The 18,150-nt window shown below is 37.3% G+C and overlaps 1 protein-coding gene across 2 annotated transcripts in view; it reads left to right on the top strand.

The window, feature by feature from the left end:
• Positions 1-18,150, top strand: part of LOC127842008 (WD repeat-containing protein 11-like) — a 39,058-nt gene that overhangs the window by 4,535 nt on the left and 16,373 nt on the right. Inside the window, exons 5-18 of one of the 2 annotated variants that reach the window (XM_052371307.1) lie at positions 1,067-1,240; positions 1,910-2,005; positions 2,802-2,910; positions 4,357-4,537; positions 6,679-6,802; positions 7,025-7,212; positions 8,135-8,300; positions 8,870-9,001; positions 9,889-9,973; positions 11,608-11,714; positions 15,627-15,699; positions 16,626-16,734; positions 17,276-17,433; positions 17,945-18,071. In XM_052371307.1, coding sequence (XP_052227267.1) covers positions 1,067-1,240; positions 1,910-2,005; positions 2,802-2,910; positions 4,357-4,537; positions 6,679-6,802; positions 7,025-7,212; positions 8,135-8,300; positions 8,870-9,001; positions 9,889-9,973; positions 11,608-11,714; positions 15,627-15,699; positions 16,626-16,734; positions 17,276-17,433; positions 17,945-18,071 — 1,829 coding nt within the window. The remainder of the gene's footprint in view (positions 1-1,066; positions 1,241-1,909; positions 2,006-2,801; positions 2,911-4,356; positions 4,538-6,678; positions 6,803-7,024; positions 7,213-8,134; positions 8,301-8,869; positions 9,002-9,888; positions 9,974-11,607; positions 11,715-15,626; positions 15,700-16,625; positions 16,735-17,275; positions 17,434-17,944; positions 18,072-18,150) is intronic. The other variant, XM_052371308.1, reaches the window with a different exon arrangement.

Consider the following 18,150-nt stretch of genomic DNA (forward strand, 5'->3'; position numbering starts at 1 on the left):
GTGTGATTAAAGGATATTAATATATGCACATGTGTGTATGTTTATACAAGTCTGAAATAATAAGTCTTTCATTACCATAAAAAACATTTTGTTTTCATTTACTATAAAAGCAAAGGTCTATTTATCCTAATTGACTTGCAAAGTCGTTTAATGCTCTTCTGTTTTGTTTGTCCATGGTCTGTGGTCCCATTGTGAGAAGTCCATTGGTTAAATTAGGCTGCACTGATTAACCAATTAAAGTCAAACTGCATTAGTCTACTCAGTCTTTGTTGGTCAATTACAAGAAGCATTTTTAGTAAAAAAAAATATTTTGAATATCAGCAAATTATAAAACTTTGTCAAACTTAGTCAAATAACTCCATATCAAAAATACAAAATAAATTTGAAGTGTTTTTTTTACGTAAACTAACCTACATGAAGTTCCATATTTATTTATGGAAGACACACTAAGTATTCAATCAAAAATATTTTGTGTGTTATTGTCTACTAGCAATGGAAATATGTGTCATGTGCTTACAGTGATTTTTTTGCTCAAATTTACAGCCGAATTTCGGCTGCTTCCCAATTGCAAAAATACACGTTTTTTCCCAAAATTCTGAACAAAATTTCCCCAAAAAAAAAAACAACTTCCAAAAAAAAAAAAAAAAAAAAAAAAAAATTTTTTTATTTTTTTATTTTAGAAAGAAGTCTCATATAACTTAATTATGATTTCTTAAATCTAGGTCTCAACTTTATTTTTTAAACATCTAACAAAATATATAACTTGAATTTAGTCATTTTTGTCCATAAATCATTCCCAAACTTGCCACTTTAATTAATTAAAAAAAAAAACAATTTGACCAGACTCCTTTTCTAGAAAACTCCCTGAACATGCACTTAAAAACAATATCACTTCTGTTACTTATAATCCTATTTATAATGCTTAATTTTTCCCAATTTCATGGTTTATCGCGCTATTTTTCCCAATTTCACGGTTTATCGCGCTAATTTTCCCAATTCAAATGGCACAGGCTGTAACAAATTAAAGCAAAAAAATCACTGGCTTACAATTACTTACACTGAGCAGGTATGGAATGGTTGCCATGGCAAGATGCCTCACGTGACCTGCTGGTTGCCCTTCATCCCCCGTATGCTGTCATACTGTGGAACGCTGACACGGGAACCAAGCTCTGGAAGAAGACATACACAGAGGCTCTCTGCTCCCTAGCTCTTGATCCATTCTGCTTTAGAAACGTGGCCTGTATGTATTAGCCCATGCCCACTTAGAAGCAAAGTAAAAATGGCTATGTGCAAACAGCATAAAACCAGAACAACTTGCGAGTAACTTGCAGACTGTTCAGGTTTTATGCTGTTTGCTGCTCATCAGTATTTAAGGTTTGGAGATAAACCTTAAAAATTTGAATCTAGTAAGAAAGGTCTTAAATTAAATATAACTTTCTGAGAGACTTCAAATACACGAAATAGGTATCTAAGTGGTAAAGGTTTATACACTTTGATATACACACTACATGTATGTGTGATTGATCCTCCTTTCTTGTGATTCTTTCCTTCAAATGCAGTCAATGCTGTAATAAAAACTTCCAAACTTCAATGGGTAATATTTAAAAGTAAAAATATTATCTCTGTTAGCAGGGCTTGGTATTTTCTCCGGTAATGATTTTCGAAAAGTAAAATGAATGGCTGTAATTCAATATTTCAACAACACAAACTAACAGACAATCCCTGGGTGTGTATTTAAATGACAGCTTTTTAAAAAGCTGTATTCATATATTTGTATCCGTCAAAATCACGCGAAGGTTCTAGTACTTACTTTTATGCAGTAAGTAAGATTTATTTAGATGGATGCATACAGATGTTTAAAACAACGAACATTTCTTGTTATTGTTATTAAAACATGATTTTCTTTCAGTTTTGGGTCAAGACTCTATTGTGTTCATTGATGACTTCTCCATAACAAAGACACCGTCGAGTAACGGAAAGAAATTCTACATTTCCAGTCCATCAGGTGGGACAAATTCACTGTTTTGATATTACTATGACTATAAAACAATTGAACAAACTATAACAATTTAATGTTATTACTTTCTTTGTCTCATAAATTAAATTAATATAAGTATCTTATACTTCATTTTAGCAAACATTTCAGCCATTATTGCACTTCATGTGTAGCTCAAATTTGTTATCATGAAGTATATTTTATTGCTTACACTTTCAATTTCTTAAACATTGACTGCTGATGCTTTTAATGGGTCTATATTCAGATATATGGAACGAGTTCAAAACTAAAGCATTATATATAAGAATGTTGTTTGGCAGATACAATAAATAAACGCTAAAGCCTTGTTATGTCTTGCATTCAATATCTGGAAGTAAATTGTGATCTGCCATATGACTTCAAACAAATGAAATATTGCTGTATACATCAGCACATTTGAGCTTACTGTGGGAAAAGTGGGCTGGATGCATTTGCCTCAAGTGTCATCACATATTAGCCTGTTCAGTTCACACAGGCTTATAAGGGACAATACTTTTTGTTTTTATGGGGATTTTTTGTTAAGACTGCACAGGCTAATCTGAGATGTCGATGCTTTCTGTTTATATGTTGTTTTTTTTTGTTAAAAGGCAGTCTCTTTTGAGCGAAAAAGCAAGTTTGTGCGGAAAGTAACGTCCCTGATTAACCTGTTCAAACTTCACTGGCTAATCTGGTACGACACTATCAGCACATGTATAAAATCACATTCCCCAGAGCAAGGTTCATTCATTAAAAAACAGCCACAAATATTTGTGACTTTTTTATTAAGCAGGAAATTCTAAGGGTGAGTCGTCCATGGGAAGTCTGGAGCGTAAGCAGTCAACGTCCAAGAACCTGGCCAAGAGGATGACCAGGATACTAGTGGGAGAGATCAGCAAGTACGTGCTACATGTGGGCTTCATTTTGGGAAAAGTGGGCAAAGTGCATATGCATTAACTAACCCTTGACCACTTAGATACGTATTTTTACGCCTTTGTAGTCCCTTAGAATGTTAACTTTAATTAAAGACCTTTCTAACTAGATTCAAGTTTTAAAGGCTTCATTTCGAACCCTTATACACTGATTAGCAGCAAACAGCATAAAACCTGAACAGACTGCGAGTAAGGCTGTACTGGTTTTATGCTGTTTGCAAAAGCCATTTTCACTTTGCCTCTGAGTGGGAAAGGGTTAAGTGTTGTCTCAGATTGGCCTGTGCAGTCCACACAGGCTGATCAGGGATGACACCTTCAGCCTAAAGAGGATTTTGGTTTGGAAGGGACTTCCTATCAACAAAAAATTCCATACAAGCGAAAAGTGTCCTCCACGTTAACCCTGTGCGGTCTGCGCAGGCTAATCTGAGGCAGCAATTTACATTCACGCATTAACCCTTTGCATGCTGGGAAATTTGTTGTCTGCAAAAATGTCGTCTGCTGAATTTCTTAAATTAGCATTTTCTTTGATTTTTTTCAAAGAATACTATCAGAATAGCAAACAGTTTGGATCCTGATGAGATGCCACATTCTGTGGCGTCTCATCTGGATCCAAACTGTTTGCAAAGGTCTTCAAAATCCGGTTCCAGCGCTCAAAGGGTTAAGCCTTGTTTTCCAAGAACGAGGCTCATATAGTCCTTTTGATCATACAAAACTATTTTGTGTTGTTATTGTTGTAGAGCTGGGTAATCTTTAGTTAAAGCTTGCCGTCTAAAACTGCAAAACCAAATACATTTGTTCACATTGACCAACAGTCTCTTGTAAAGTGGATCAAATGGGCCCGGCATCTGGTTTCAAGAATTGAAGGGATGTGTTTCTCAAAATGTTGAAATGACAAGTTTTACAATATTTTATCACAGATTTGAAAATAAAACATCACACTTCAAGGATAGAGAATGACATAGATAATTCTGAAAACATTTTGGTTTATAAGGAATCATCATAGGAAATGGATAAAGTTATGGTGTCTTTCTATTCATTAAAATTGTTTTTTGGAGGCTAGTTTTAATCATTTTTGAAACTTGATATTAAAGCAAATGGACACCTGTTTTTGTGTCCCTGTCTACTTGTACGCCAACTTTTGTAATAGTATGTATATGTATATCATTGATGAAATTTATACATTTTACTGTATATTCATGTACCGGTATATTGCTGCATGTATTTATACTAGGAATTAAGCTGCTTTGTTCACCATGAAATATTCAAAATTTTCAGAATTTGTTACATGTATTGATATCAAATGATCAATGTTCGAATATACCGGTACTTAATAAACCTTTATAAACAGTATATTCCAATATCCATTTTGCTATTTGTATTTCTCATTGCTGTGCGTGTTCTTCCCCTGTCCAGTGAAGGGTCACAGGGCAAGGATCTGATAGCCCTGAATGAGTGCCTCCAGATGTTGTACCTGCGGTCATGTCGACACCACCTGCTGCTGGTATATCCTCGCGAGGTTCTCATTCTTGACCTTGAGATCAACCAGACTGTGGGCATCATACCAGCGGACAGGACTGGATCTCCATTCCTTGAGGTAACACAACAGAAGACTGGGTCTCCATTCCTTGAGGTAGCACAACAGTAGACTGGGTCTCCATTTCTTAAGGTAACAACAGTAGACTGGGTTTCATTCCTTAAGGTAACAACAGTAGACTGGGTCTCCATTACTTGAGATAACACAACAGTAGACTGGGTCTCCATTCCTTGAGGTAACACAACAGTAGACTGGGTCTCCATTCCTTGAGGTAACACAACAGTAGACTGGGTCTCCATTCTTTGAGTTAGCACAAAAGTAATCTGGATCTCCATTCCTTGAGGTAACACAACAGTAGACTGGGTCTCCATTACTTGAGGTAACACAACAGTAGACTGGGTCTCCATTCCTTGAGGTAACACAACAGTAGACTGGGTCTCCATTACTTGAGGTAACACAACAGTAGACTGGGTCTCCATTACTTGAGGTAACACAACAGTAAACTTGGTCTCCATTCCTTGAGGTAACACAACAGTACATAGGTTAAACTTAAACCTGTGTATTTTTATTTGATTGCTTACATAGCGTTATATAGAGACACTCACAAGTTTCTTTGGAAGAACCAGTAAATGTCTTATGAAAGTTCTTGAAAACACTCCCTGGTTTGTATTGAATCAGAGACCTCTGACTTACTTACATATACTATATTCAGGGTTTTTTCCGCCTATTTTGGGAAAAGGAGTCTGACCAAATTGGGAATTTTTTATTGACAAAATTGTCCGTTTTGGGAATTTTTGCTTCGATGAAAGGGCTCATTTTGGGTAAACGTGAATTTATCATACTTAGATAAGTCAGAGGTTTTACAAATAAATGTGTTAATTTGCCCTTAAATGCAGTTAAGCATCAGATGAGTAAGTTTGGTTTGTGTGAATGTGCTGTGAAATGGGGAGCACAGCAGGTTCATGGTGCTAAATCCTCGCTCAACCACAGCAGTGCTTGTTGATATGATACACATCAGCTGGACGAGTTGAAACATTAACAAACTAGTAATCATAAGTCATAAGATATTTGTTTTAAAAAAAAAAATAATTTTTTATTTTTTTTTTGGAAATTGGGAATTTTTGTTCTAATTTCGGTTTGGGATCAGGTCGGTTTGCATTGAGAATGCCTCCGTTTTCCAAAGGCGCAGACAGTGCTGAAAACCCCCTGTTTTATCCATTACAAAATTGTTATACATGTATAATCTATGGGTTTTTTATACCTCCTTTGAACAAGGCGACAAATTGCAGTCGCCCTTTAACTTTGCCCTATATACAAATTACACAAATGGTAATTATCATAAGTCACCATGTTGCGTGTAAACCCTGCCCACTATTTTAAAAGTTCAAGGTCATACTTAGAGCAAAGGTCAAATTCGGCCATTAAACACCTTGATTATATGTATTACAGTTTGAGCCATAACTTTTCCAAAAAATGTAAACCGTCATAAGAATATGTTTGAGTGTAATATCCATCTCCCTATCTCAAAGATAAATGTCATACTAAGTAGTCAAAGTCAATATCAGCCATAAAATCTTAAATTTTCATGTTTCAGCCTTAGCTTTGCCATATAGTAATGGATTAAAAATATGACAACAAGTTGTGTGTTGCTTGTCCCCTTACCTGAAAGGTGGAGGTCACACTTAGAGGTCAAAGGTTAATTTCACTTAGAGCTCAAAGGTTAATTTAGCCATAAAACACCTTGTCTGGACTGTTATTTGTCATTCATTATGCAGTTTAAAAATTACTTTCAACTATTGACCACTATAGGGAGGCAGAGTTCTAAATGTCAGCCTAAAAGGTGAAGGTCACAAATGCAGGTCAAAAGTTAATTTGGCCATTTCAAATAGAAGCTGCGTTTTGACTTAAGTAGATTTTGAAACCAAAGTGTATCGTGGTTCATCTGTGCCCTTTTGATAAATGTCTTGTTACTTCTAGCACCAAAGGTAGTGTGTTTGTTTGGTAAAATTGACATCAATACCAGTTGTTGAATAGTGCTGAAGTGCACGGGTTAATAGATATAAACGACAGTATTATATTTGTTATTTATTGCATGAGATTGCTTTATTTGTTCATGATTTTGTTAAGAAATTGCCCTTGCTTTTTAAACATTAAGAACACAATGTCTTTACTGCAGGATATATTGCTATGTTGCTCTGCAGGTGCTACCTATGACACAGAGGGATATCCTGTACTGCCTGCATGAGAACGGCAGCATCACATGTAGAGTAAGACGTAAGCAATGCCTGCAGGGACAGATGTCTCCGGAGAACAAAGATGCATTTGGTAGTATTGATATTGCATAACATTTTGTTATCTTTATAATTGTTAACTTTTTGTAGTTCTATGGGAAATATCCCTTCTCAAAATGAACTTTTAACATATAACCCATTTGTTAAGAATTTTTATTAAGCAATTTGTTCTTTAAAAAAATAATAATAAAAAGTGAATAAATCACTTTAAATATTTTTTGTAACACCTATACAATTATTTCGACATGCCTTGTAGATGACACAGGCCAGAGTGCCTCCACTGAAGTGACCTATGACCTGAGGGGTCAGTCAGACTCCATACGGATGACCCGCCATTGCAAGGTCATGGGCTTCGGTAACTGTCAGGTCAGTGAGACTAGGCTGGCCCTCCTGCTGTCTGATAGTAGACTCATCTTATGGGATCTGCACACCATCGACTACCAGGTAGTGTACAGTTACTGAAAACAGCAGCGTGACAGAAAAAAATTCTTGTGTAATTGCTGAGTTGTAAAAAAATGTTAAAAGTCTGCAAGCCTGAAAATTTCTCTGCAACATTGTGGTGGGAGACATAATGATTACCAGTAGTTGCTCCTTGTTGGTTGGTTGGCTAGTTGGTTGGTCTGTCCATATTTTATGGCTGGGCCAAAAAATATTAATTTTTTGGACGATTCTGAAATAAATTGGCAAAATTGGGTGTGTTATTCATGTTCATGTTATGTGTTTCCAGATATGTCAAGTACCTGGTGTTGTTTTACCAGAATTGCCTATCAATGTTTGATGTCATAAGATTTTTACATGTCGTTTGATTTTTAAAATACAGATTGTAGATTTGAGCCTCTCCTAGACAACCCATAAGAATTCGCTTAGAATTTGTTTTTGAGAATTTATTGGTTGATTATTTAATGGACAAGTGTATAACTGGTATAAAGCAATCAGCTTCATTTATAACAGTCAACATTGTTGTATTGTTTCATAACTTTTCTAATGAATTAAGAGTGAAAGGACAACTAAATATTTAGTTAATTAAAATAACTTGTATATACCAAATGTAAATGAGCTTTGTTTTGTGAAAAGGGGGTTCAATGCATCTGCATAAAGTATTGTCCCAGATTAGCCTGTGTCGTCCACACAGGCTAATTAGGGATGACACTAACCTTCTGAACTGGATTTTTGCTTAGAAGAGACTTTCTTTAAAAAAAATATATCATAAAAGCAAAAAGTGTCATATCTGATTAGCCTGTGTGGACTGCACAGGCTAATCTGGGACGACACTTTATGTATGCACATGCATTAAACCCCCTTTTCACAGAATGAGGCTCAAGTTTGTATGTAATTAGATTCAAGACTGTTTTTGTTTATATTTTAGTCTGACTCCAAAAGCAGCAAGTCCCCATTGTATACGCCTGGTGATGACATGATTTTGACCAATCAGACACTCTGTAACAAAGTAGTTCCCTATCCAAGACAAGCATTGTGTGATTTGATTGGTCAGTCAAGCCTGATCAGTGTTGATCATGAAACAGCAATGAAAGGTACATTTATTTAAGAGCAATTATTCTGCAGACTGTGATTTTACAAAGCATGCACATATTTATAAGCAGAAAACATTGCTTGCAAGTGCAAAATGGCCCTTTTTCAAGCTAGAAGCCTATTTTGAGGTCAGCGTTGCCTGTTGGATATGGTGTTCCCATAGCAATCGAGAGGTCAGGAGTTCAATCTTCTCTGGTTGAGAGTTTTTTTAGATCTCCCCGCAAAACATCAATAACTACCCAGGAAATAGACTCAAAAGCATTTCAATACGCCTTAGGCTTTTGATACATCGGAGCTAAAGTAAAAAGATGTAAACTTAACTTAGATACATATTTTAACGCGTTTGTTGTCCCTTAGAAAGTTGCATATAATTAGAAACCTTTCTTACTAGAATTAAGTTTTAAAGGCTTCATTTCTAACCCTTATATACTGATGAGCAGCAAACAGCATAAAACCTGAACAGGCTGCGAGTTACTCGCAGGCTGTTCTGGTTTTATGCTGTTTGCACATACCCATTTTCACTTTGCTTCTGAGTGGGAAAGGAGTAAACATTCACGGCATATGTTCTCAGGTCACGGGGTGGTACTGAAGTTCCTGATGACGGGTCTCCTCCAAGGCCTGCTGTCTCCCATCACGGTTATACGCATGTGTCCACCCCTGACCACCAAGAACTGGAACATCTACAAACCACTCCTCGCTGTCGGTGAGAACTAATGTTAACCCATTTATGCCTAGTGGACTCTCCCATCCTTCTAAATTACATCAATTTATTTCCAAAATTAGAGATGTCTAGTATATTTATTTCTATATTTAGAATATTTCTTGCATAAATGCCTTTAAGCAAACAGCGCCGACCCTGATGAGACGTCCCATCATGCGGCGTCTCATCTGGGTCTACTCTGTTTGCCAAGGCCTTTTTTCTAGATGCTAGGCATAAATGGGTTAAGAACTAAAACATGTGATGGTGATAGAAAAATGTGCTTACAAACAATATAACAAAAATATCATAGCTGTATGTTGTTTTCAAAATGTTTCTTAATTATATTCATTATGCATGTTAATATGAGTCATGTTCTGAGAAAACTGGCCATAATGCATGTGCGTAAAGTGTCGTCCCAAATTGGGCCTAAATTGCTAAGAAGAGACTTCATTTAAATGAAAAATAAAAGCGGAAAGTGTGGTCCCTGATTAGCCTGTGCAGACTGCACAGGCTAATATGGGATGACACTTAACGCACATGCATTATGCCCAGTTTTCTTAGAACACGACTCATATAGTTGAAACAGCCTGTACATACATCTGTGTGTCCCATTCATTGTTTCAGATTATAGAAGCCTTGTTCAGGGAAAACTGGGATTAATGCACAGTTTGCAGTCTTATCAGGGATAACACTGTCCACCTGAACTTGATTTTGCTAAGAAGAGAATTCATTTATAATGTATACAAAAAATACCATACAAGTGGAAAGTGTCATCCCAAATTAGCCTGTCTCCACATACTTATCTGGGATGAGTCTACCCCCCCCCCCCCTGCATTAAGCCTGGTTTTCCCACGGCACTGTTCGTATGCTGATCAGGTGCTCTCTTGCAGGCAGCCAGCATGGCAGTGTACAGGTAGTGAACATGAGCAGTGGCCAGGTGGAGAAAGAGTACAGCGTCCACACCAGCACTGTTAGGTAGGCTGGGATTATCAGACAGGCACACAGGGATCAGACCCACTGGGATCAGACACACTGGGATCAGACACAATGGGATCAGACACACTGGGATCAGGTTCACTGGGATCAACACAGTGGGATCAGACACAGTGGGATCAGACACACTTGGATCAGACACAATGGGATCAGACACCATGGGATCACACTCAGATTAGACACACTCAGATCAGACATACTCTGGGATATGACACATAGGGATCCGACACACTCTAGGATCAGACACACTGGGATCAGACACACTGGGATCTAACACACAGGGATATGACACACAGGGATGACACAATGGGATCAGACATGCTGCTATCAGACATAGTGTGATCAGACACAGTGGGATTAGACACACTCTGAGATCTGAAACACAGGGATCAGACACACTCTAGTATCAGATACACTGGAATCTGACACACAGGGATCAGACACAATGGGATCATACACACTGGGATCATACACACTGGGATCTGACACACAGGGATCACACACACTGACACACAGGGATCAGACACACTAGTATCAGATACACTGGGATCTGACACACTGGGATCAGACACAATGGGATCATACACACTGGGATCTGACACACTGGGATCTGACACACAGGGATGACACACACTGGGATCAGACACACTGGGATCAGATAGACTCATTGGTATCAAACAAATTGAATAAGAAATTGTCTTTTCAGTTAGACTAGAATCAAACACCATATGACCAGACACACTGAGATTAGACAGAAACACTTGAATCAGACACACTGATTTTGGATACACTAGAATCATACAATATGTGACCAATGGGATTGGACACACTGGTATTAGAGACACTGACCTGACAGACAACTATGATAAGAAAGACTTGGATCAGAAACACTAGAATTTCCCACACTGTGAGTAGACATACTAGGATCAGACAAGCTCTGTAAGATCCATTAGGATTGTAGGTGATTAAGTGGTGTTATTAACAATGAACTAATTTCATTACTACACGTATTTTATTCATCATTTTTTGTCCCCTACCGGTTTCACCGGAGGGGACCTATGGTTTGCGCTCTGTGAGTCTGTGAGTGTGTCTGTCTGTCTGTCACACTTTTCTGGATCCTGCGATAACTTTTAAAGTTTTTCATATTTTTTCATGAAACTTGGAACATGGAAAGATGGCAATATGGACATTAGGCACGTCATTTCATTTTGTTCCTATGTCAAAAATTATGGTTGCTGTGGCAACAAATAGACTAGAAATACTGCTGAAAATGGTGGTTTTCTGGATCTTGCGATAACTTAATAAGTTCTTAATATTTTTTTATGAAACTTGCAACATGGATAGATGGCAATATGGACATTATGCACGTCATTTCACTTGGTTTCTACGTCAAAAATTGTGGTTGCTATGGCAATTCTGAAAATGGTGGAATTTCTGACAATAGTGGAGCCGGTAGGGGACCATATTGCTTGACAATAGCCTTGTTTCTACTTGAACATACACATTTGTATGCCATGACTGAAAATGAAGTGATAATTGTGTGCCGTCATTGTCCAAACAAGGTTCTCCATATAAATCAACTATTTGATTGTTGTGATTTCTGTTGGTGCTTGCAGGGGTATAGAGTGGGCCAGCCTGGCAAGTTTCATGTCCTTCTCCTACCCCAAGCCAGGAGCCTCTGGACACGTGAAGAATGAGATATTCCTCATTGACACTGTATCAGGTAGGTGTATTTATTATGTTGGGTGAATGTGTGGACATTATTGTTAACGCCTGTCAGGGCTTGCAAAGTCATTTTGATTTTATGGGGAAGAAAAAAATTGACTTAATTTACTTCAGGATTTTTTTTCAATTGAAAAGTAGCCAGGGTTTCTGTCCAAGTTGGTGGGGAAAACCACTGTGTTAGGTATGGAGATTTTGGGTTCTTATGCATGTAGACACTCGATTAAATGGATAAACATACATGTAATTTCTTGCATGTATTGGCATTTCCTTTGTGGTTCTAGACAAAAGCCTTGTGTCAATACTTCTGGGACACTTGCAGCTTTAATAAGTTTGGAATAAAAGTAAAACTACTGCATGCTCTGTTTTGACAAATTCATCTTGCTAATATGTCTTTATAATATTAGACCTGGTTTGTATTCACCAATTATCTAAGTATTAAGGATAAAATGTCCTTATTTATCCAAAGATTACCTTAACTTTCTTATTCAATACGTACTTTCCGTACCACCTAAGGTAATATTTATCCTTTAATACTTGGGAATAATTCATGTGTTTGCGTTTCTTAATAAATCTTCAACTTAACACTTACAATCTCAAATATTACTATATTTATTAACATGATGCTGTAAAAGTCCTCACAAAATGGCAGAACACCTTCACTGACAGATGTGAAGTGATAATAATTCATAATATTTAACAAAGAGGATAGTTAATAAATAAAAACATATTGAGTACTTGCTCTATAATTTTGTGATGAAACACATTCGTTCAATGCAAAAGGGAAAACAAACACAACATGACATGCGATACAGCATAACCCCAATTTCAGATATGTAAACACATCCCAGACGCAAGTACAAAGACTTCTATTGTCTCCTTAAAATCATATTTTTTTTCCATTTATTTAATTATAATGCATCGAAAGAAATAATGTTAAATGATAACACAACTCAAATTATTATTGTAACCATGAAAACTACATAAAACAACGAATGACAACAAACTTACTTCTGCTATTCTGTTTAAAAGTCAAATTTTTATATAATTTGAGTACCCATATCAGTCTGTATTTAGAGCGATGATAAACATCAAAGAAAATATACATGTATGATGAATTGTGTTGAAAATCATAGGAAAACATATGCTACGTCGACTTTTTTAAGGTGATTTCAGAGTTAAGGGAGGGTTATATGTTCCTTAACTTTAATGGAAAAAAAAGTGAACCTAAGGGATATTTCTAAGGTAAGACATATTGTAAATAGGACTTAAGGCATTTCCTCAATTTTAAGGGAAAAACAGTACAAAAACTAAGGAAAGAGTAACAACTTAGCTTATTTTTTCCTTGGTGAATTCTGGCCCAGTTGTTCATACAACTTATGTTTTGTTTCTGGAAGATATGCAAAAAGAAAAGAGATAATCTATACTCATTTCCAATATTATACATTCTTTTTGAAAGCAAAATCAGGGTGCTATTTTAAGGGGGTGTTTTAAGCACTGGCCTCATCAGTGGATATTTATCATACATGTTTATCTGTGATAACCTGTCACATTGCCATATACAGTCCAACCCCTCTTAAGCAGCCAGTCAAGGGAAACAGCCAAATTGGCTGCTTAAGCGGGGTGGCCTCTTAAGAGGGGGTTGGGGCATAGGGAGTCTAGAGTTGATGAGTGCATGGCCAACTGTTCAATTTTGGTATAAACAAAATGGTTAATATGTGTACATGTACTAAACAATGTATAGACTTAAAATAATTTTATTTCTTCCTCTCTAAAATCAGCTATAAGACAACATTTTCATTCAAAAAAATATTCTATTCATCTTTCTCATCATCATCAATATCATCATCATCAGATTCAAGTCAATGAAAAAGAATCATTCTCATGATTCATTGTTTACACAATGCGCGTTGTATGGCCCCAATGCACTTAAGATGGGAACAGTTGTGAATCAGTTATGCGTGAATAACTCCCGTGTCACTATAAATCGATAATTTAATCGGTTTATTGCAGTTTTATGGCTTTGAATACCTACCGCATGAATTGGTCCCGACAGTGATCTCCTTCGTGATAAAATCTTTGCCAGTTACTTAAGAGACTGATAATAGCAACCGGGTGTAATCCTCCTGGTGATCGTGCTTTTCATGCATAATATTATAAAAACATTTTTTGGCCGCGTAAAGGGTTTTATCAAAATTAATATTGAAATCATTGTAAATATAAAACAAATATAAATGTTTTGTTTTATTCCCAAAAGAGAATATTAATTTGTAATCCGAAACACACTCCCGATTGTTTAATGTTAACGAGACGTTTACAAATTCTAGCATTGTACTCTATTGACTGACTTCTTATGTATTTCAATTTTACTTATGTGATAACCTGTCATACTCCGAGCTACTCTATTTTTTTTTACTTGTTCTGTATTTCAGTTATAATGATGTTATAACCTGTCAGTTATAATGATGTGATAAGCTGTCACATTCCCATATACCCTATTCTACGTGTTGTTCTGCAGGTAAGGCTACTGCAGTGCTTACCTATCCTATGTGTTGTTCTGCAGGTAAGGCTACTGCAGTGCTTACCTATCCTATGTGTTGTTCTGCAGGTAAGGCTACTGCAGTGCTTACCTATCCTATGTGTTGTTCTGCAGGTAAGGCTACTGCAGTACGTACCTATCCTATGTGTTGTTCTGCAGGTAAGGCTACTGCAGTGCTTACCTATCCTATGTGTTGTTCTGCAGGTAAGGCTACTGCAGTGCGTACCTATCCTATATGTTGTTGTGCAGGTAAGGCTACTGCAGTGCTTACCTATCCTATATGTTGTTGTGCAGGTAAGGCTACTGCAGTGCTTACCTATCCTATGTGTTGTTCTGCAGGTAAGGCTACTGCACTACGTACCTATCCTATATGTTGTTCTGCAGGTAAGGCTACTGCAGTGCTTACCTATCCTATGTGTTGTTCTGCAGGTAAGGCTACTGCAGTACTTACCTATCCTATGTGTTGTTCTGCAGGTAAGGCTACTGCAGTGCGTACCTATCCTATATGTTGTTCTGCAGGTAAGGCTACTGCAGTGCTTACCTATCCTATGTGTTGTTCTGCAGGTAAGGCTACTGCAGTGCTTACCTATCCTATATGTTGTTGTGCAGGTAAGGCTACTGCAGTGCTTACCTATCCTATATGTTGTTGTGCAGGTAAGGCTACTGCAGTGCTTACCTATCCTATGTGTTGTTCTGCAGGTAAGGCTACTGCAATGCTTACCTATCCTATATTTTGTTCTGCAGGTAAGGCTACTGCAGTGCTTACCTATCCTATATGTTGTTCTGCAGGTAAGGCTACTGCAGTGCTTACCTATCCTATGTGTTGTTCTGCAGGTAAGGCTACTGCAGTGCTTACCTATCCTATATGTTGTTGTGCAGGTAAGGCTACTGCAGTGCTTACCTATCCTATATGTTGTTCTGCAGGTAAGGCTACTGCAGTGCTTACCTATCCTATGTGTTGTTCTTCAGGTAAGGCTACTGCAGTGCTTACCTATCCTATGTGTTGTTCTGCAGGTAAGGCTACTGCAGTGCTTACCTATCCTATATGTTGTTCTGCAGGTAAGGCTACTGCAGTGCTTACCTATCCTATATGTTGTTCTGCAGGTAAGGCTACTGCAGTACTTACCTATCCTATATGTTGTTCTGCAGGTAAGGCTACTGCAGTGCTTACCTATCCTATGTGTTGTTCTGCAGGTAAGGCTACTGCAGTGCTTACCTATCCTATGTGTTGTTCTGCAGGTAAGGCTACTGCAGTACTTACCTATCCTATATGTTGTTCTGCAGGTAAGGCTACTGCAGTGCTTACCTATCCTATGTGTTGTTCTTCAGGTAAGGCTACTGCAGTGCTTACCTATCCTATGTGTTGTTCTGTAGGTAAGGCTACTGCAGTGCGTACACAGAGGGACCAGGAGCCCCACATAGAGATGCTGAGGGTGTCACACCTTAGGTGAGTGAAACTTACACACCATCAACACAAGGAGTACTATTGCCTTAATAAATATGGGCCGCGCTCTGTTTAAAGGGGGCTTAATGCATGTGCCTAAAGTGTGGTTCCAGATTAGCCTGTGCAGTCCACACAGGCTTATCAGAGACGGCACTTTCGGCTTTTATAGTATTTTTCATTCACAGAAAGTCTCTTCTTTGCAAAAATCCAGTATAGGCGGAAAGTGTCATACCTGATTAGCCTGTGCGGACTGCACAGGCTTATCTGAGATGGCACCTTATGCTTATGCATTAAGCCCTGTTCTCACAGAGCACAGCGCGAATGTTTTGACAAAAACCATTTTCATGTACATACGCATTCATTCTTGAATATTCAATGATCGAATTTAAAGATAGACATTTATTTACCTCTTGGCCATGACATATTGTCTGACTTGGACTCAAAATAGTTATTCACCCAGGTGATTAGAATTTTTCTTGGAGCCTGAATGACAGAAAATGACCTGCTTTTCACTTAATACCTGGTCTGGTAGTGCTCTGGACTACAAATCTGAGGATCTTAGGTTTCATAACTTTCCTAGAAATGTATGGTGATTGGTTATGAAATGACAGCCATTCTCTCCCTGTTATGATTTAAGAAGTTGTCAGTTACCGGCATAAAACTGTGCAATTAATTCTGGTAAACTAACTACCTCAGGAAAGTGTCAGACAGTTAATGGATTGCGGTAAAAGTATGACTTAAATATTGTTTATTTAAGTAGACAGCAAACAATCCAAAAGACCAAAAAATGACTTACAATTACAGATGTTTTTATTTATAGGATTTTGATATAAGCCTGCAAAACTGCTTCACAACAACTAATGAATATGTGTTTTTTGTAAATCATGCATACATTCAGATTGTTAGCAATAATGACTACTTTATTTCAGACAGTATTTCACGCTGGCATTCAAAGAAAAGCCGCTAGAGTTATGGGACTTGAAGACACTGACCATTCTTAGGGAGATGTCATCAAAGTTGCCTCTGCCCACTGCAATGGTGAACTTAATGATTTCTAGCAGCTTTCTCTATTGAAGTTAATGTTTTTTCTAAAAAAACTACTGTACTAGTTTTAGACAAAACAAATCGTGTATAAGATATTAAAACAAGCCAGCCCTATTGATTGTTGCTCAGTTGTATGCAAGCTTGTGTGCCTGTTAGCTTTATGCTTGCAGAGACATATTTAACCCTCTCCCACTCAAAAGCAAAGTGAAAATGGCTATGTGCAAACAGCATTGAAAACCAGAACAGCCTGTGAGTAACTCGCAGTCTGCTCAGGTTTTATGCTGTTTGCTGCTAATCAGGTTTTGAAATGAAGCCTTAAAAACTTAAATCTAGTAAGAAAGGTCTAAAATTAAATACGACTTTCAAAATTTGTAAAAAATACATATCTAAGAGATAAAGGTATAAATCGTTATGTTTCCAAGAGAAAATCAGTGCTATTATTTTTTTTTAGATAGATAATTTGTTTGTGATAAATAATAGGTTCTGAGTGGAAATGACATGACAAGACTGCTTGACAGCATTGTTTCCCTTGCAGGAATGGTCCCCCAGCCACAATTTGAAAGCTCTGCGCAAGAAGCTCCAACAGCAGAGCAGCCAGGAACCAGGCGTGGGGTTGCCTGGGCTAAGCACAGGGGATACAGGGGCAGAGAACTCTGACAGTATCTCGGTCACATCATCTGATAATGCTGTCAGGTAGGCTATAATTAAATATTGTACATCACATTCATCTGTTTGTCTTCTACTATATGCATAGATGCCATCAAAAGCATATGCACCGGTTGCTATTTTCTAATTAAAAAAAAATGCCCACTAAATATTGATGTAAGTGACATATTTACCTACGTAACTCACAGCTAAGTTGCACTTTGTGTTTTATTTTATACACATGAACTGATCAAACTTGTGGTTTGCATTTTTTGAAAACCAATTAAGATTAATTAAAAATTATTATTTTAAAAATGTACAAAGAATGTTCTAAGTTTTAATATGTCATGAATAAGTATAATGGAAATGAAATGATTTTTTGTCGAGACAGCTTGCAGTAACTAGATGCACTTGACAATTGTTGTGTGTGTGTGCGTGTGTGTGTGTGTGTGTGCGTGTTTTAAGCCATCAATGTTTTTTGGTCTGTAATTGTCTCATATATCATGCAATTTTAACAGATATTTATCATGAATAATATAACAATTCATATATTATCCAGTGACCCAAAAACCTTGGGGAAGATCAGTGTGAAGGAGCACTTTGTGTTCACGGACAGTGATGGAATACTGTATCATTTCCTTGTTGAGGGTAACAGCTTCACTGATGCCTCCAAGATTCCACCAGAGGTATGGTAACATTGGCTACTTTGATTTGCATTTAGAGTACCTTAACTTCTTTTAAAGGCCTGTTTCAAAAGTAGAATGA

The sequence above is a fragment of the Dreissena polymorpha genome, chromosome 8 (assembly GCF_020536995.1).
Source record: "Dreissena polymorpha isolate Duluth1 chromosome 8, UMN_Dpol_1.0, whole genome shotgun sequence".
Taxonomy (NCBI): Eukaryota; Metazoa; Mollusca; class Bivalvia; order Myida; family Dreissenidae; genus Dreissena; species Dreissena polymorpha.